General features: G+C 46.2%; 1 protein-coding gene across 5 annotated transcripts in view; it reads right to left on the bottom strand.

Moving 5' to 3' along the window:
• The window catches only part of SLC35A5 (solute carrier family 35 member A5), a 33533-nt gene that overhangs the window by 9048 nt on the left and 4029 nt on the right, over nt 1-20456 (bottom strand). Inside the window, exons 2-6 of one of the 5 annotated variants that reach the window (XM_085897630.1) lie at nt 11336-11449; nt 8498-8863; nt 2131-2229; nt 1906-2039; nt 175-883 (exon numbers count right to left, since the gene is read on the bottom strand). In XM_085897630.1, the coding sequence (XP_085753756.1) occupies nt 175-883; nt 1906-2039 (843 nt within the window). In that variant the 5' untranslated portion in view covers nt 2131-2229; nt 8498-8863; nt 11336-11449. Of the gene's footprint in view, nt 1-174; nt 884-1062; nt 1131-1905; nt 2040-2130; nt 2230-8497; nt 8864-11335; nt 11450-20456 lie in introns of all 5 variants that reach the window. The other 4 variants (XM_085897626.1, XM_085897629.1, XM_085897627.1 and 1 more) reach the window with 4 other exon arrangements.

Genomic DNA, 20456 nt, shown 5'->3' with positions numbered 1-20456 from the left:
TGGCATGCCAAAAGCTCCGGTGCCAATCATATTCCCACAATTTATTTGAGTGCGGTGTCATAATGCATGTCCTTCTTACAATCTGCATTAAACGCCAATTACGAGTCCACCAATGTTGTTGGGATATTAAGACACATACCAAGGTTAAACAACAGCAAATAGCTTTAAACCCACCGCCCAAGTCCTGTGGATCGGGAGATCTTTCACGTATCCCTGGTTCTCCATAGCGTACACAAATACAGCCAGAAGTGCAGATGGCGCATGTAACACAAAGTGTAGCCCTGGCCTGAATCCCAGCACCAGCATCGATGTTAAAGTCACGAGCACAGCGGTGACCTCTGAGACTAGAACGTGGAACATGTTGTCCCGAAACTTCAGTGTAAACGCAACAGTGAGACCCAAAGCAGCAGTCACAACGATGAGGCCAATGGAGGAAATGCTATGGCCCAGCAGTGGGCCACAGCTCACTAGTCTTTGCCGGGATGGTGGATGAACTACCAGTGATAATGAGGCGAACAAAACACCAAAAAGGTAAAGTCGTGTGTTCTGTCCAAAGAAACTCTCATCAATTCCACCATCCATTTTTAAGATTTTCTCATTGTAAACATTAGCAAAAGAGGCGATCAAGCACTGGGATGCTATGAGCAGATATCCGGGATTCCAGCTATAGTTATCTAAGCTAACATCCAGTGAAGAGTTGTTACTGCTTTGATGGTGTGGTGGAGACTCAGGTTGAGAGCAGTTCCCATTGGTCACAGGTGTGGCCACTTGTAAGGTCACGTGAGTTGTTTTGTGGTTTGAGCCATTGGTCGAATCACTGAGCCCGACGATCGAAAGGAAGAGAATGAGGAGAGAGGCCCACCGCACAGCAGAGAGGTGTCGTCTGCACAGAGAAAACAAATCATTTCTTGGAAAAGATATTTCAGGAGAAAAGTATTTAAAGGGGCAAATAAAAAACAACAACCCAAAACAGCATGAAGCGCAGTTGCCATTGTTCTGCACCGACTCAAAGCAAACTACCCCCCTGCCCCCGTACTCATTTCCCATGTTTCATCCACGTACCTAAGTATGAATCGAAATAAGATGGCTGTTGTTATAATGCCAAAGTTTGAGAGTAGAACGACCACAGCCTGTGAATACAAGTAATGAGAACAGGAGCTTAGGATTTGTGAAGTTATAGAGACATGTCCAACTCGAGGAGCGCGGAGGTTCCCGAGCAGAGGGGCGCGGGGGTTCCCGAGCAGAGGGGCGCGGGGATTCCCGAGCAGAGGGGCGTGGGGGTTCCCGAGCAGAGGGGCGCGGGGGTTCCCGAGCAGAGGGGCGTGGGGGTTCCCGAGAAGAGGGGCGCGGGGTTCTGGAGCAGAGGGGCGCGGGGTTCCCGGGCAGAGGGGCGCGGGGTTCCCGGGCAGAGGGGCGCGGGGTTCCCGGGCAGAGGGGCGCGGGCGTGCCCGGGCAGAGGGGCGCGGGCGTGCCCGGGCAGAGGGGCGCGGGCGTGCCCGGGCAGAGGAGCGCGGGGGTGCCCGGGCAGAGGGGCGCGGGGGTGCCCGAGCAGAGGGGCGCGGGGGTGCCCGAGCAGAGGGGCGCGGGGGTGCCCGAGCAGAGGGGCGCGGAGGTGCCCGAGCAGAGGGGCGCGGAGGTGCCCGAGCAGAGGGGCGCGGAGGTGCCCGAGCAGAGGGGCACGGAGGTGCCCGAGCAGAGGGGCGCGGAGGTGCCCGAGCAGAGGGGCGCGGAGGTGCCCGAGCAGAGGGGCGCGGAGGTGCCCAAGCAGAGGGGCACGGAGGTTCCCGAGCAAAGGGGCGCGGAGGTGACCGAGCAGAGGGGCGCGGAGGTGTGGGATCAACGAAAATGATGAGTGGCTGGAGGAAGCTAGGTAAATATTTGAAGGAACTAAATTGTATCTCTTACTGGGGAGAGGTAGGAGATAGTGTAAAAGGAGAGGAGGTTATCAACACAGTATAGTAGACCAGGAATTGCCCAGCGCAGAAATCGGAGGAAATCACGAAAGGAATGCCAGCAAACATCGTCCCACTGACAGCCATCTGGGGAGAAAAAAAGAAAGACACAACAGATATAAACATAATAAAATGAACAAATATAGAAAGATAAGGACATCCACATGCACGAACACACCTCTTATGAAAAGAAATAGGCAGATGAAGGAGCAGATGAACAACTTCAATGCCTCCGAAGCCACAACAACTGTTGCTGGAAGGTACAAGTATGTTCCATCTGAAATAAGATGAACAAGGTCATAGTAACACAGAACAACACTATCCAGGCTTGTGGTGGAAACACATGTACACTGTACAGTGCCTATAGAAAGTCTACACCCCCTTTCAAATTTTTCACCCTTTGTTGCCTTATTGCCTGGAATGAAATTGCATTAAATCATACTTTCCCTCCTTTACTTATACATTATAACCCACAACTTCCAAGCGAAAAACAAGTTTGACAAATTACGGTAAATTAATTAAAAATACAAAACTAGAATATCTTGGTTGAATAGGTGTCCAGACCCCTTATAATAGCAGTTGTAAACAAGAAAAAGAGCAATCAGAGATTGCAGACCCTCACCAGGACTTCTTTTGTGTGGTGTTTGTGTGGAGTAATTAATAAGACACGTAATGAGAACTGCCACTCCATACAGTAACTGTTGGCAGTGATGACCGGGTACCAAGTCATCCCGCTTTGATCCGACACTTGACCCTGACCCATTACGTTTTTCATCATTATTCAATTGAATTTCGACTGTAATGAAAATAAGTTCAATTCAAATCACATGGAAGACCAAATAGGTACAGTCCTGCATTGGAGTCATCAGAAGGAACCCCAAAAAGCAAAGAGCAAGGATGAAGTCATCAGGAGGAAAGTCATCAGCAACACATTTAAGCTGCTACTTCTCTATCCTCAAACCCATCCAGGCACAGCCAAGTGAGCCTTATTCAAAAAATAAAATAATAATAAATAAATAAATTATAATAATAATAAAAAACCCAGATCAAAATGTTAAATAATTCGGGCTGCCAGACCATGTATCCAATCAAGTTCAAATTTAAAACATGTATTCCCCATCACTACTAGATCATAATTGTGAAGGTTCGTGTCGATTAAGCAGTTCCAGAGAAAACATTATTTAATATTCTTCGGAAATCCAATATGGCTGCCAAACCATGCGACATCAATTATTCCTGAACAACCTTGTACATGCATGCCTTGGGGAACATTTGTGTGAAGTTTCCCTTCGATCTATCTTGCCGTTCTGGAGAAGAAGATTTTTGTTTGTTTTCGGGTAAATCCAATATGGCTGCCAAACCATGTGACCAAGGATGTTCACATGTGTGAACCCTTTGTTCCTCATGTATAATCAGTCATAAGTGTGAAGTTTTGCCTCAATCTGTTCAGCCATTTCGGAGAAGAAGATTTTTGACGTCATCCCCAAAAAGAATTTGCGGACCATTTTATCCCGAGATGACCCTGAATATTTTTCATACTGATTGGATGATAGCATTCTACATATGCAATTATGACGTCATAGCGAAGGCACCTATGATGTCATATAAAAAAAATCACACTCATTCCCCATGAGGAGTACTTGCCATGTGCCACGTTTCAATTTTTTCCTTGGTGCGGTTTCGGAGATAGAGGTCCAAAGTTTTTCCTTTTTTCCAACATGGCTGCCCCACCACATTACCTATGACATCATAATTATCATTAAAACATTCTACATGAGTCGTCGCACCAATGGTGAAAATTTTGTCTCAATCTGACAAGTGGTTGTGGAAAAAAAAACCACGAAAGTTCTGTAGGGACAAACAAACTGACAAATGGACCCAAATGCAATACCCTCTACTTCAGTGAAGGTAATTAGCTGAGGTGTAACCAATCATCTTCAAAATCACACACCAAGTTAAATGGCCTCCACCTGTGTTAAAGTGTAGTGATTCTGATTATTTCAGGATAAAATCAGCTGTTCCTGTACGTTTCCCCTACTGGGCAGTGAATTTCACAGCAAAGACTCAACCATGAGCATGAAGGAGCTTTCAAAAGACCTCGGGGATAAAGTTGCGGAAAGGCACACATCAGGGGATGGGTATAAAAAATATTTCAAAGGCCTTCATTATCCCTTGGAACACAGTCAAGACAATCAGTAAGAAGTGGAAGGTGACATTAAGAAGTACCACTAAGACTCTACCTCGATCAGGCCATCCCTCAAAACTGGATGACCAAGCAAGGAGGAGACTGATCAGAGGCCACCAAGAAGCCAATGGCAACTTTGAAAGCGCAACATGTCTTTATGGCAAAGACTTGTCACTGTGACTGTGCATGTAAAAACAATATCCCAAGCACTCTACAAGTCTGGCCTGTACAGTCGGGTGGCAAGAAGGAAGCCATTACTCAAAAAAGCTCACCTTTAGTCCTGTTTGAGGTATGCAAAAAACCACACCAGAGATTCTGAAGCCATTTGGCAAAAAGTTTTGTGGCCTGATAAAACCAAGATGGAACTTTTTGGCCTAAATGCAAAACATGTTTGGTGCAAACCCAACACAGCACACCACCCAAAGAACACCATCCCTACTGTGAAGCATAGTTGTGGCAGCATCATGTTATGGGGATGTTTCTCATCAGCAGGGATTGGTGCACTTGTCAGGATCGAAGGGAAAATGGATGAAGAAAAATGCAGAAAAATCCGAGAGGAAAACCTGCTACCCTCTGCAAGAAAGCTGATATTGGGACGTAAGTTCATCTTTCAGCATAACAGCTGGAAGTACACAGCCAAAGCTGCACTGGAGCGGCTAAAGAACAAAAAGATGAATGTCCTTGAGTGGCCCTGTCAGAACCCCGACATAAATCCAATCAAAAATCTGTGGCACGACTGGAAGATTTGCTGTTCATCAACACTCCACATGCAACTTGACTGAGCTTGAACAGTTTTGTCCAGAAGAATGGGCAAATATTGCCCAATCAAGGTGTGCAAAGTTGGTGGAGACCTGTGCCAACAGACTCAGTTCTAATTGCTCGCAAAGGTGATTCCAACAAGTATCAACTCAGGGTTAGTTTTGTATTTTTATCGGGGTTAGACACTTATCCAACTAAGATATTCTAGGTTTGTATTTATAATTGATTTTCTGAAATTTGTAGAATTTGTTTTTCACTTGGAAGTTGTGGGCTCTGATGTGTAAATAAAGGTTGAAAAAGTCTGATTTAATGCAATTTAATTCCAGGCTATAAGGCAACAAAAGGTGAAAATTTTGGAAGGGGGTGTGGACTTTCTCTGGGCACTGTACTCAGAGCCCAAGTCAAATTTCCAGTGAATAACTATTCGTTAAATGTTCACCTGACATTTGCGTGAACATCTACCTTTTGACTTGTATGCTTACGTCAAGCTCATGGAAGAACTGGATGACAGAGTATTAGAAGCACAAAAAAATGAGGGGGAGAGAAATAGCAGGACAAGGAACGTTCAGACAAACAATGGCACAAGTAGGCAAAGCTGCGTGCAGACAAAAGGATTCACTTTCCTTGTGATGAAAAATAACTAGTATACAGGGTGCCCCACAGAAGACCAGGAAATTTGAGATTTTGAGATTTATTTTGCCATATTTTACCATATCAATAAACTAACATATAATAAAGTGTATCTTTGTTTTATGCTACATCGAAGTCTGCTTTTGTTTTGTTTGAAAACAAAGTGTATCTTTGTTTTACACTACATCTAAGTTTGCTTTTGTTTTGTTTGAAAATAAAGTGTATCTTTGTTTTACGCTACATCTAAGTTTGCTTTTGTTTTGTTTGAAAATAAAGTGTATCTTTGTTTTACGCTACATCTAAGTTTGCTTTTGTTTTGTTTTAAATAAACTGTACCAAATTTCCTGGTTTTCTGTGGGGCACCCTGTAGAACTGATATTGATAAATTAAGAAATCAGATTTCCTATTTATTTATCTCGGACTTTTCATTTATAGTGAAATCTCACAGCATTTATAAAAGGAAAAGGTAATAAAAGCAACAATTAAGAAAAAGCAAACTATAAAAGGATGAGAAATTTGGACATTTGAAACCTCAAATTTATAAGATTGTGTGAGTTTTTCACAACAGAGTTCTACAATTGGGGAGCATATCAGAATAATCTTCGATCACTAAATTACTCTTCATCAAGTGAGAAACTACCGGGAGATTCATCCTTAGATGGTAATGTGTCACGCAGGCCTCCAAGGTACGACATCAGAAATACAGTCAGGAGGATGTAAGTAAAGAAGTACATCAGGGATCGGTACTGGGACCATTATTATTTATAATTTACATCCATAAATGATTTGAAGAGTGGGATAAAGAGTCTGCTTTCTAAATTGGCAGATGATAGAAAGCTTGGAGGTAAGACAGATAGATAGCTGAAGGTGGAGTGATCAGATTCAGGAAAGTCTAGATACTGTTGTGTGAATGCCTTCTCAGCACTAACTTCGCACGATATAGCGGTAGTTACTGTATTTCACATATTACATGTTTTATCATGAGGTAACTAAATTTTGATATAGAATATGCATCGTTTTTTTGTGTAGAAAGCTGTGTGCCTCAAACCACTTCCCATTCATACCATATTTAATGTTATTACCTTCATAATCTGTCATAAATGTTCTCTTGATGCATCCAACAGGCCATCAAATGCCAAATTTTGGTGGGAGCACGATCATGATGCAAAGCACACCGAAAGTGCTGGGTGACAGGTCGGGAGGGGGGATGCCCCACCCACGAACCGAGTATGAACTAATAGTGGCCGAGCGGGGGAGGGCTAGTGACATCACAGCTGCGAGGTGAGGCGGTAGCTAGAAATAGGAATGAATCGAAAAGTGGGGTGTCAGAGGCGTGCAGAGCGATGGTGAAACCTGCACGGGAGCTGCAACGGGGTTTCTCCTCAAATGAAGCCTTTGCCACTGCAGCTCCAGCCACGCCCCCCTCAGCAGGTGGCCCCCACTTTCTCCCTCGAGCCGGGTTCAGTCTGTAGCCACAAACTGTTGACGCCCAGGCCATGTCATCGCTTGGAACTCGCTGCGTCCTCCCGGGCAGAGCAACAGTATTTTTTGCCCTGTATGACCTATCTTGTCTATCTTCTGAGCAATGTCTGAGGTCTTAAGGACTTATATAATTAAGGAACTGTCATTCGTTCATCGAGTCATGGCCACGTACGGGTTTGTGTCGTGCAGTTTGGTAATTATTAATTAGTATTGGTACAGTATTGCTTCCTTTTTGTATCCCCACCAGGTGTGCTTCAAATACATTGTGAAACCACTTGGTTTCTGTGTGAATTTGAGTGTCTTGATCACGAGTTTATTGTATTCTTGGAGGGATAAATTTTAATTCAAAGGAGGTAGTTTTAACTGTACAATAATTTAGTGAGACCCCATCTATAATATTGTGTTCAGTTTTGGTCACAACATCTGATGAAGGACATAGCTTTTATAGGGTTCAGCATCATGCTATGACACCGACTCCAGGCCGAGCTAGACTCAGCTATGAGGAGCAGCTGAAGAAGACAGGACTTCATACATTAGAAAGGTGGTGGTTACGAAGGAATCTGATCGAGATGTTTAAGATAATGAAGGCTATCGACAAAATAAGTGCAGAATAGTTTTTCAGCAGAACCATGATAGGAACAAGAGCCGCACATAGCCTGAGGGTAAAGAAGAAGAGAGTAATGGCAAGGAGTCTTTCACTCAGAGTAGTTAATGCATGGAATGGTCTTCATGGAAAGGTAGTGACAGCAGAAACAGTGGAAGGTTTAAATTGGAATTAGACAGGCACTTCGAAGCATCAGAGATAAAGGGGTACCAGGATATTGGCAGGGTTTGTAGGTTGCTTGCATGTGGATGGGTGATAGTATACATGTGTAGCTACGCAGTGATCGCGATGTCTGCCTTTGTCCATCCACTCCCCCGAATACCTTCAGTACTTTTAACTGCATATATGACAGGATGGCAAATCCCCCCCCCCCCCACAACCCCATTGAGATTGAGTCTGTGACATGAGACAGATTTGTTTCATCTCGTGTTGGTGCACTACCAGCATGATGGGCCAAATGCACTCCTCCTGTGTCAAAGTTCCTTTGTTTTGTCATGCAGACGAAGCGAAAAGCGGGGTTAAGCAAATGGCTCATGTCTGTCCGTCCATATGTCTTATCAGTTTATGATGAAGGAACAACTTATTTCAATTTAATGTTATACAGTCGTGGCCAAAAGTATTGACACCCTGGCACTTTTAAAAAAATAATGCACCATTTCTTCCAGAAAATTGTTTAAATAAAAAAAATGTTTTGGTATCCACATACTTATTTCTTTGGTTTCCAGTGGAACAAAACAAAAAACCTGAAAAAATTACGAAATCCTAGCTTATTCAACACAGAAATCCTAAAATGGCCCAGGCAATAACATTTGAACCTTTTAGATGTTGTTAGAAATAATTACATTTCAAGCAGGTGATTCTCCTTTACTTTGGAATTGAACTCACCTGGGGAGAGTTACAGGTGCCTGCAATATAAAAATCACGCATTCATCCAGCTTGAATGGAGAAAAGGAGTCATTCTGCTGTTTTGTGTCACTGTGTGGACCACAATGAGCATGGAGAAAAGAAAGAAAACCAGAGAATCGTCTGAAGAAGTCAGACAGAAGATTGTAGCCAAGCATGGACAATCTCAAGACTACAAGTCCATCTCCAGATATCTTGATGTTCCTGTGTCCACCGTACGCAATGTTATCAGGAAGTTTAAGACCCATGGTACTGTCGCCAACCTCCCTGGATGTGGCCGCAAGAGAAAACTTGATCGAAGATTGCGGCGAAGGATTGTTTGAATGGTGGAGAAAGCACCTCGATGAACTGCAAAACAGATTGAAGATGACCTTCAGACACAAGGTATGACAGCTTCAACTCGCAACATCTGTCGCCAACTCAATGAAAGGGGGTTCTATGGTAGGAGACCCCCGGAGGACCCCACTGCTGAGAGACACACACATAAGAAAGCCCGACTGGAATTTGCCAAAACACACCTGAACAAGCCAAACTCCTTCTGGGAGAATGTCCTGTGGACAGATGAGACCAAATTAGAGCTTTTTGGACAAGCACATCATCTCCATGTTTACAGAAAACAAAATGAAGCCTTCAAAGAAAAGAACACCTTCCCTACAGTCAAACATGGAGGAGGCTCAGTGATGTTTTGGGGTTGCTGTGCTGCCTCTGACACTGGGTGCCTCGAATGTGTGCACGGCATCATGAAATCAGGAGATTACCAAGGCATTTTTGAGCACTATGTTCAACCCAGTGTCAGAAAGATGGTTCTCCTTCGAGGATCATGGCTCTTACAGCAGGACAATGACCCCAAACACACTTCATAAACACCCAGGAATGGTTCAAGACAAAACGCTGGAATGTTCTGAAGTGGCCAGCAATGAGTCCAGATCTAAATCCCATTGAACACCTGTGGGGAGATCTGAAAACAGCAGTTGGGAGAAGGCACCCTTCAAATCTGGGAGAACTGCAACAGTTTGCACAAGAAGAGTGGGCCAACCTCCCAGTAAAGAGGTGTAGAAAGCTCATTCATGGTTATAGGAAGTGCTTGACTGCAGTTATTTTGTCCAAAGGCTGTGATACCAAATATCAAGTCAAGGGTGTCAACAATTTTGAAAATGCCATTTATTTTTATTTTCTGATTTAAAAGGATATTTTAAGTTCTGAATCAAAAACAAAGGTTCTGTAATATTCACAGTGAAATATAGAATTGTGGAGACAAAATATTTTCGTGAATTTCAACTTATTTTTAGAGAAAATTGTGAGTTATTTGGAAAAAGTGCAAGCGTGCCAATATTTTTCATCACAACTGTATTTACCTCCACCACCAAAGGTGGATGGAGGTTGTTTTCACCCGTCTGTCCATGTTTGTGAACAAGATATCTCAAAAAGTTGTGGACAGATTCGGATGAAATTTGGTGGAGAGCTTTGGTATGTGACATGGACGAAAAGTTTAGATTTTTGTGAAGATCTGGATCTGGATCCGAGAATTTTTAAAGGGATTCTTCACCATTGAGGGATGGGGCTAAAATGACATGTAGCATGATATCTGAAAAAGTTATGGACGGATTCAGATGAAACTTGGTGGATGAGTTGGTTCGGTCACAAGAACAAGCCGATTAAATTTTAGTTCAGGCCTGAATCCAGATCCGGTCTATCAGTGGGACACAAAACATAAACTAATCAACCTGACGGAGGTATACGCTCCACCGAGTGCCCTTCCAGTTTTCACATGAATAGGAAAACAAACCTGCCGTTTTACAGTACTTTGCCTCCGAAAATTACCTGATCGCACATGTGCACAGAGGAGTGAGATAATATTTTTACTCGGTCTGCCTGCCTGGCAGTCAAACAAAATTTAAAGTCATTCCAAACAGGAAACTTAGTGTTATAAAGGATGTCATAAAGGACACAAACAACAGGCACGAATAACTAATGTAACAGACTCTGCGGAAACTGCGGAGGAGGAGGGGGAGGGGGAAGGGGGAGGAGGAGGAGGGAGGAGGAGGAGGAGGAGGAGAAGGGAGAAGGGAGGAGAAGGGAGGAGAAGGGAGGAGAAGGGAGGAGAAGGGAGGAGAAGGGAGGAGAAGGGAGGAGAAGGGAGGAGAAGGGAGGAGGAGGAGGGGGAGGAGAAGGGAGGAGAAGGGAGGAGAAGGGAGGAGAAGGGAGGAGAAGGGAGGAGAAGGGAGGAGAAGGGAGGAGAAGGGAGGAGAAGGAGAAGGAGGAGGAGGAGGAGAAGAAGGGTGGAAAAGAAGGAGAAGAAGGAGAAGAGAGATGAGGAATGAGGAGAAGGAGAAGAGAGAGGAGGAATGAGGAGAAGAAGAATGAGGAGGAGAAGAAGAATGAGGAGGAGAAGAAGAATGAGGAGAAGAAGAAGAATGAGGAGAAGAAGAAGAATGAGGAGAAGAAGAAGAATGAGGAGAAGAATAAGAATGAGGAGAAGAAGAATAATGAGGAGAAGAAGAAGAATGAGGACAAGAAGAAGAATGAGGAGGAGAAGAAGAATGAGGAGGAGAAGAAGAATGAGGAGAAGAAGAAGAATGAGGAGAAGAAGAAGAATGAGGAGAAGAAGAAGAATGAGGAGAAGAAGAAGAATGAGGAGGAGAAGAAGAATGAGGAGGAGAAGAAGAATGAGGAGAAGAAGAAGAATGAGGAGAAGAAGGAGGAGAAGAAGAAGGAGGAGAAGAAGAAGGAGGAGAAGAAGGAGGAGAAGAAGGAGGAGGAGGAGAAGGAGAAGGAGAAGGAGGAGGAGGAGGAAAATAATACGAAGAAGAAGATGACGACCTGGACTCGCAGACACCTTGGTGAGCAAAAGCCTGCAGCTTCCCAGCAAAACGTACAAAAAGGCCAAACTGGCGGACACGTACAGAGGGCGCTCCGTCCACTTGGTATGATTGCCTGCAAAAGTATATTACACACACACACACACACATATATATATATATATATATATTGTTGCGAATTCGCGCCCGCCGGCGTGCGGACGGCCACGTAACTCGGATCGTGGCACGTCGCCCACCGGATGGACAATTCAGTCGTGACCCTCCAGGAACTATCGCCTGGAGCCAGTCACGGGTGGGCCTTTCGACCTCACCACAATCGTACCAATCGGCCACCCATGTAGGATAGGGTTGTTCGCCAAACTCGACCGACCTAAGTACCCACGCGGATGGTAAACCGGGCGATCGTACCTCGCCGCAGGTCGACTCTGGACACGAGCTGCTTGGGCGGCCCGTTCCATACTATCGGGATAACCGAGCGGTGTTATCATCGACTTAGACGGTTCAGATTATTTACCGGGATGTTGCACCCACTACGAACCCTTTACATGAAGCAAGATCGAGGGTCAATAGAGAAACGACAAAGCGAAACGGGAAAACAGTTCACACAATGCACATTTATTTCCCGGCATACGGAAAGCACGTATATATAGTCCGGGAGCCAACCGATCAAAATTAAAAAAAAATTGCCCGGTCTGCTATAAAATTTTTGTGTTGATTTTCATAAAGAGACACCCTTTGAGTATATGAAAACCAATGTTGGCAATGGTGAAACTCTTGCGCAACAACACAGTCAACACTTTTGCGAGCCCCCTCTGATAACAAAATGTTGGCAAAAGCGAAGATGTAGGATGGGGGTAGGGGTAATTCATATTGTCCTAAAATCATAACCACTAAACCTATATACACAAATGACCCCTCATATTAAAGAGGAGTTCATTTCCTATATCACAATTGGTGATTTAACCTACCTACAATTGACAAGGTTATATGTCAAACAACAAAAGATTTATGCAACTCAGAAATGCTTGACTATCAATGGGGTCAGGAACAAGAACATACTTTTACATGCCATGGTTTTAAGGAAGATAAAATTAGAAATGGATTAACACAATATTGTGACATGAAACATCCTCTTCAGAGGAAGAGTCACTCTCTGAAACAACTCCACCACATGAACCTCTCTGACCAAGGCATATGCATGTCACTCAGCAAGGCACAGCAGCCTTTTTGCATGAACATCGTTTCAGACATTTGGATAATTTGCACATGCAAGACACCGTTTTGTCTATGTTTGGCTTGGCTGGCTTAGACATGAGAATTGGGACCAGTTTTCCATTGATAAGGGTTCTGCCAAATGTTGTGGCTGGGGGAAGTGCTCGGTCACTGAGATGTGCACGTCTATACAGAAGCAATTGATACAATGCTCTTAAAACAAGGAAGTAAAACGCATCTTCTGTTGCTGGCAGTGACCTAAGGTCTAATTTTGAAGAGACAAACATATGCTGCCTGAGGGTATCCAAACAGCTGAACCCTTTTTGGCCATGCAGAGCAGTCCAGTATACTCTGGCCTCATCAATGACACATTCTGTTGCTGCCATTTCACTATCTCTTCCAAAATCAACAAGGTGGGGAAGGTTTCCTATCAGTCCCAGAGAAACCTGTGCCGCTCTTCTTTTCACAGGAACACAGGCATCATCCCAACTGACTGGAAGAGGGGCTTTGTTGTCCCTCTCTGGAAAGGGAAGGGTGATCGCCAAGACTGCAACAACTACCGAGGGGTGACGCTGCTCTCAGTGCCGGGCAAGGTCTTTGCTCGGATAATTCTCGATAGGGTTCGCCACCATCTGCTTGAGCACCAGCGTCCAGAACAGTCAGGCTTTACACCAAAGAGGTCAACGATTGACCGTATCCTTGCCCTTCGTGTCCTCACCGAACGCAGACGAGAGTTTCGGCAGGGGCTGCTTGCAGCCTATGTTGATCTCTGTAAAGCGTTCGATTCAGTGAATCGGGATGTCCTCTGGAGAATTCTTGGTCTTCGTGGGGTGCCACCGAAACTGATCGATCTGATGTCTGAACTCTACTCTGGTACTGAGAGTGCTGTGGAGTGTGGTGGTACCATCTCTGACTTATTTCCAGTTGTTACTGGAGTTCGTCAGGGATGTGTACTTGCCCCCACACTTTTCAGCACTTGTATGGACTGGATTTTAGGGAGGATGTCGGAGAGATAAAGTTGCGGTGCATCGTTTGGCAATGTCAAGATCTCGGACCTTGATTTTGCAGATGATGCAGTCATCTTTGCGGAGACTTTAGACATCCTCTTGGGGGCCCTCGAGGTGCTGAATGAGGAGTCGGAGCCGTTGGGATTACGGATTTCTTGGGTCAAAACTAAGATCCAGGCTTTCGGTGACATCTTGGATGCTGCTGTCCTGTCTGTGTCTGTTTGTGGTGAGGATGTTGAGGTCGTGGATAGATTCACTTACCTTGGCAGTGATATTCATGTCTCCGCAGGTTGTGAGCCGGAGGTCAATAGACGTCTGGGTCGGGCCTGGGGAGTCATGGATTTACTGGATCATGGGGTGTGGCGCTGCCGGTACCTGTGCGGAGGACGAAAGTCCGAGTCTTCAGGTCCTTGGTACTTCCAGTCTTGCTCTATGGGTGCGAGACTTGGACTTTGACCAAGGATCTGAGACGGAGACTTAATTCCTTTGGTACCAGGTCTCTTCGAAGAATCCTTGGCTATCGCTGGTCGGATTTTGTGTCCAACGAGCGGTTGCTGAGAGAGACTCGGATGAGATTTGTTACCTGCATAGTCCGTGAGCGTCAGCTGCGGCTGTATGGACATGTGGCTCGTTTTCCTGACGCTGATCCTGCTCACCAGATTCTCTCAGCGAGGGAGTCTCATGAGTGGAGGAGGCCAGTGGGCCGACCACGTGCCTCATGGTTGCAGCAGGTTGACCATCATCTCAAGGAGATGGGGATGGGCCTGGCATCTGCCTGGGGGATGGCCAGATGGAGGCCCCTGGAGTACCGGCGGAAAGTGGACGCAGCGACGCGCTGTTCTGGCACATGCTCCCATACCTGACCTGACCTCTTCTTTTCCCCTTCTGAATGGGTAGCTCACTGTGTCACATCCACACAACACATATGTGCACAGAAGTGTGGCTGCGACATCAAGAGGATTTTCTGGTACTTCTTGCTCAACACTTCTATCAGCTCATGAATAGGTAGGTATTGATTCTGCCGTTGTATCCAGAGTTCTTGCAATGTGTTCAAGCAGCAGAAGTGATATATACACAGCATAATTATGTCTGTATCTGTTGCATGCACAACAGCTCAATGGTGATCAGGATATTCCACACAATACGCAAGATGAGCAATAATCCTTGTGTCTGCCTCTTCATGTTCTTCACAAGGTAAGTCCAGAACTGAACTTGATGCTGATGTGATGGAAAGAGTGTGACCTTTGTTTTCCATCATACCACCAAGAATGATGGTCACTCCATCCGGAATAGCTTCAGGACTCTCACAAAGGGAAGTGCCAATGAAGTTCTGAAGATTTCCTTTATTTCTTGGATTCTTCATGAGTAAATTCCAGTCCGGAATTTCTCGACTCTTGGATGGTGAGAATTGTCTTGCCTGGTCTGTCTGGTTTCTCCTCTGCTGCTCATCACCCTTCAAAGTATGGCTATCATCAAAATCATCCTGATCACCAATGATGTTGACACAGTTGCACATTTCAGGTTTCAACTGAAGGAGCTTGCGAAGATACAGCTGGGGAAGTTCACCAAATGTTTTTGCACCCATTTTTTGGTATTTATTTACAAATGCCATTGTGTCTACCAGATAAACTGTGTATAGGTCACTCTGTGGTAATGATGGCAGCTGTAAAACAACATCCTGCTCAGCTTCAGCAATTAGCACTGCCACGAAATCAGACTTGTTGCCTTTGCGCATTACAAACCCCTGTGCTAAGCGTGGATCAACCTCAAACAGGGATGATGGATAGTCTGTCCACTCATGGGAAAATGCAATCTGTCTTGTGACTGGGTCGGCATCTCGATAGAAACACAGCACACGTGTAGTTGCAGTCTCATCTTGATAGATCCTGATTAAACTCTGTTTCCTTGATGGTTTTGATTTCTTCTGTGAGGAGAAAGTTACCAGCTTCAGTGGTTCAATCTTAATAGAGACCACCTCTTCTGCTTTCATAATGGCTTCCATGCCCTTAGCTTGAGCATGGACCAAGTCTTTTGAAGCATCCTTCTCACCAGTTGCTCTATTGAGCAGATCCACTTGGTTGTTACACTGGAATGGGTTTATCATCTGCTGGCATATCACTTTCTTGATCTCCTCAACATGCATATGTTCTTCTGTTGCCTGCTTATGTGTTTCTCCATGATGAGTAGATTCCTGTTGGCCTAGATTAGCCATAGACTTTATGTTCTCTGATACAGCTGTGAGAAATGGTGCTGTCTTCACATATTTATCTCGAGCAGCTGGTGCCTGAGATATGCCTTTGAACAGAGATGTCTTCCCTTCATTGTTGTATGTCTGCTCCAGGGCCATGTCACTCCAAACACCATTGAATTTTCCTTTGGAAGAGTGAACTGTGAAGTACCCAACCTGGATCCAGCAAACCTTAACCGAACTGTGTTCAATAGAGTAAGAGGATTTTGGGGGTAGGGGTAACTTTGGTTGACAAAAATGTTAATTTTCTCTTTAAAAATTGATAGAACTCACTCAAATTTGCTGTTTTAATTAGCCATGGATACCATGTTCATATCACATTAAGAGAAATTAGTATTCTAATGCAGCATCTGCCTATGATAAGAAAAGTTCTAAAGGCCATCTTCAAAAAACGTTATTTTTAAGGCATTTTTCACAAAATTATGTACTTTTACGAGGTTTACTTCCACAAAGGCAATTTTTTTTTGTCATTTTACAATGCACTGATTGAATTCTTACATTTAGTTCACATTTATTTTTCATGAATGTGATTTTTTAATTTTTTTAGAAATTTTATTGACAATTGCTGTTTTATCAAATTTTTCAAATCTTCCTCAAACAAAAACGTCCGCCAAAATTTTTCGCAAGAGCTTATGAATTGCCAACATTGGTTTTCATGAACTGCAAACATATATCTAAACATCCTGGGGGTGTAAAATTTTATAGCAGAGGCTGTAAGGTCCAACCCTAAAACAGCCTCGTACACAGGTTGGCTCCCGGACTAATACAGCCATACAGTCAAAATGCACATAAAGCCACCAAAACAATAAAAGCAACAACGACGCAGAGTTAATACTGACTACGCGCACACACAGCAACACTTATAGGTCAGGTATGGGAGCATGTGCCAGAACAGCGCGTCGCTGCGTCCACTTTCCGCCGGTACTCCAGGGGCCTCCATCTGGCCATCCCCCAGGCAGATGCCAGGCCCATCCCCATCTCCTTGAGATGATGGTCAACCTGCTGCAACCATGAGGCACGTGGTCGGCCCACTGGCCTTCTCCACTCATGAGACTCCCTCGCTGAGAGAATCTGGTGAGCAGGATCAGCGTCAGGGAAACGAGCCACATGTCCATACAGCCGCAACTGACGCTCACGGACTATGCAGGTAACAAATCTCATCCGAGTCTCTCTCAGCAACCGCTCGTTGGACACAAAATCCGATCAGCGATAGCCAAGGATTCTCCGAAGAGACCTGGTACCAAAGGAATTAAGTCTCCGTCTCAGATCCTTGGTCAGAGTCCAAGTCTCGCACCCATAGAGCAAGACTGGAAGTACCAAGGACCTGAAGACTCGGACTTTCGTCCTCCCGCACAGGTACCGGCAGCGCCACACCCCACGATCCAGTGAATTCATGACTCCCCCAGGCCCGACCCAGACGTCTATTGACCTCTGACTCGCAGCCAGCAGAGACATGAATATCACTGCCAAGGTAAGTGAATCTCTCCTCGACCTCAACATCCTCACCACAAACAGACACAGACAGGACAGCAGCATCCAAGATGTCACAGAAAGCCTGGATCTTAGTTTTGACCCAAGAAATCCATAATCCCAACGGCTCCGACTCCTCATTCAGCACCTCGAGGGCCCCCAAGAGGATGTCTAAAGTCTCCGCAAAGATGACTGCATCATCTGCAAAATCAAGGTCCGAGATCTTGACATTCCCAAACGATGCACCGCAACTTGATCTCTCCGACATCCTCCCTAAAATCCAGTCCATACAAGTGCTGAAAAGTGTGGGGGCAAGTACACATCCCTGACGAACTCCAGTAACAACTGGAAATGAGTCAGAGATGGTACTACCACACTTCACAGCACTCTCAGTACCAGAGTAGAGTTCAGACATCAGATCGATCAGTTTTGGTGGCACACCACGAAGACCAAGAATCCTCCAGAGGACATCCCGATTCACTGAATTGAACGCTTTACAGAGATCAACATAGGCTGCAAGCAGCCCCTGCCGAAACTCTCGTCTGCGTTCGGTGAGGACACGAAGTGCAAGGATACGGTCAATCGTTGACCTCTTTGGTGTAAAGCCTGACTGCTCTGGACGCTGGTGCTCAAGCAGATGGTGGCGAACCCTATCAAGAATTATCCGAGCAAACACCTTGCCCGGCACTGAGAGCAGCGTCACCCCTCGGTAGTTGTTGCAGTCTTGGCGATCACCCTTCCCTTTCCAGAGAGGGACAACAAGGCCCCTCTTCCAGTCAGTTGGGATGATGCCTGTGTTCCAGGCAGAGCACAAAACTGCATGCAACGACACGAGTGCAGCATTTCCACCAGCCTTGAGAAGTTCAGCATGGATGCCACAGATCCCTGGAGCTTTGCCCCGTTTCAACTGGTTCACCGCAGCCCGTGTTTCCACAAGCGAAGGTGGACCACAGTTGATTCAAGGGTCAGCAACAGGGATTGTAACACCCTTGACATCCAACTCGACAGCTGGGGGCTCAGCCTGGTACAACCGCTCAAAGTAACCGGCCCAGCGGGCCTTCACTTCAGACTCCTCTGTCAAGAGCCTACCACTCTCTGCTCGAACTGCAGTGCTCCGAGGGATGGGCTTAGATGAACGTAATGCGCGAATTCCCCTGTAAGCGGGACGAGAATCACCTGTCCATCGGTGATGCTCTACCCCCTCACAGATTCCTCGCACATAGGCCTCCTTGTCCACCCTCAGTGCATGTACAGTTTTACGCCTCAGCTCCCTGAATAGCTCAGCTCTGCCATTCAGCCTGGCCCTGCGACTCTGGTCAATGGTATCCAGTGTCCCTTGAGAGACAAAATTCTTCTTTGTCCTGCGGTGAGCTCCAAGGCATCCACCGGCAACATCAAGGACGGTGGCCTTGAAGGCGCTCCACAACTCTTCAGGGCCCCCCAAAGCACCCAGACCCCCCAAGTGTCCACTCAGCCTGTTCGCAAACTCCTCAGCTACTCTCTCATCCCTGAGCTTGGCAACATCCAGCCTCGGCTGGGATGGTCCCATTCTCCAGGATTTAAGGTGCAGCTTTAGAGTTGCTACAACAAGCCTGTGGTCAGTATTGAGGAATTGAGCACTCCGGTAGACCCTGCAGTTCTGGATCATCCTCCAACGACCGTCAATGAGGACATGGTCAATCTCCTTTGCCACACCGCCAGCGTTGGAATACCAAGTCCAGCGATGAGCTTGTGGGCGCTGAAACCATGAACCAGCCACCCTAAGTCCATGACTTCTTGCAAAGTCAAGGAACTTAGTGCAATTCTGGTTCATAGTTCCTGACCCATGGGGACCAACACACACCTCATAACCATCCCTATCAGTTCCAGTCGATGCATTGAAATCCCCCAAGACTAGAAGTGTATCTCGTCTGGGGCACTGATCAACCACAGACTCGAGCGTGGCATAGAATGTGTCCTTCACGGTGAGATCACTCGCCTCAGTCGGAGCATAAACAGAGACCAGGGAAATGACACCTAAGGAGTGACGACTCCTTAATTTCATAATACGCTCGTTGACCGGTGTTACCTCAATTATCATTGGGGTCAGCTTATTGGACACAGCTACAGCAACTCCTTGGGTATGGTAACCATCAGAGCGACCAGACCAATAGTAGGTGTAACCACCCACCATTATCTCGCCGCAATCCGGTCTCCGAACCTCAGAGAGAGCTGCAATCCCGATGTCCAAACGCTTGAGCTCAGATGATAACAGAGACAGGTGATCATCCTCTCTTAGGGATAGGACATTCCAGGCACCCACCCGAAGGGACCGCCTCAGGTTAACCCAAGGGGACCGCCGTCTGGTGGACGACACCTCAGCACCACTCCGACACACTCTCCCGCAATCTGACCCAGGGATGTTACCCCCGTGGTTTCCCTCCTATCATCAAAGATTGGGGGTCCCAAAGGCTTTGCCCCAATCCCGTCATCCGGTAAGCTGCCCTGCGAAGGGAAGCTGCGCAGGAGGTACTCCCACCGAGTGGGTTTTCAGATTTTTTTGCGTTTTTGCGTTTTGCGGAATGAAGGGTTTTATGGTGGCCGGAGTGCAAATCCTGCCACCAACCTCCTAATAAGAAGTAACCCAACTGAAGGAGGACGTCTGCAGACACAGTTGGGCACTAGATATGGATGGCCGTTGGCTCACAAGGAGCTCCTCCGCCCTTTGACAGGTTTTGTTTTTAATCCTGCTGGGTGTCCATATCCAAACACCCTCCTCACCAGAAAACCTGGTGGGGGAGACGGTTTCGTCGCCGACAACCCGACCATGGAACAGGTTAGTACAGGTTTACATGGTACTTGTAGCAGGTCACAGATCGAACCTGACCTGACTCAGCACTTATACAGCTTTACTTTACAGACGGCGCCAACAGACATTTACACAAAAGCAAAGGAAAGAAGCCACCCTCATAGACAAGGAGGCAGACAGGCCTGTGGGCCAAATGTGCGCATGACCTGGAGGAGCGGCCAGGTCCGCGAGACCGGGGGGGGGGGGGTCCTATCCGCGTCCTCGTGATGCGTTGGTGGGCGAGCCGCAAATGTGGCCGCGCGGCTGTGCCCCGACTCCGTGCTCCTTGGCAGGTTTCGTTGGCACGACGTTTGGGGTGGGGTGGGAACGGGGCCCCCTTTTGCACTATCTCAGCGCG

The sequence above is a fragment of the Eptatretus burgeri genome, chromosome 10 (genome assembly GCF_056783735.1).
Source record: "Eptatretus burgeri isolate ZD-2024b chromosome 10, Ebu_testis_v1, whole genome shotgun sequence".
Classification (NCBI taxonomy): Eukaryota; Metazoa; Chordata; class Myxini; order Myxiniformes; family Myxinidae; genus Eptatretus; species Eptatretus burgeri.
Note: the sequence above shows the minus strand (reverse complement) of the source record. Positions and strands in the feature narration are given on the sequence as shown.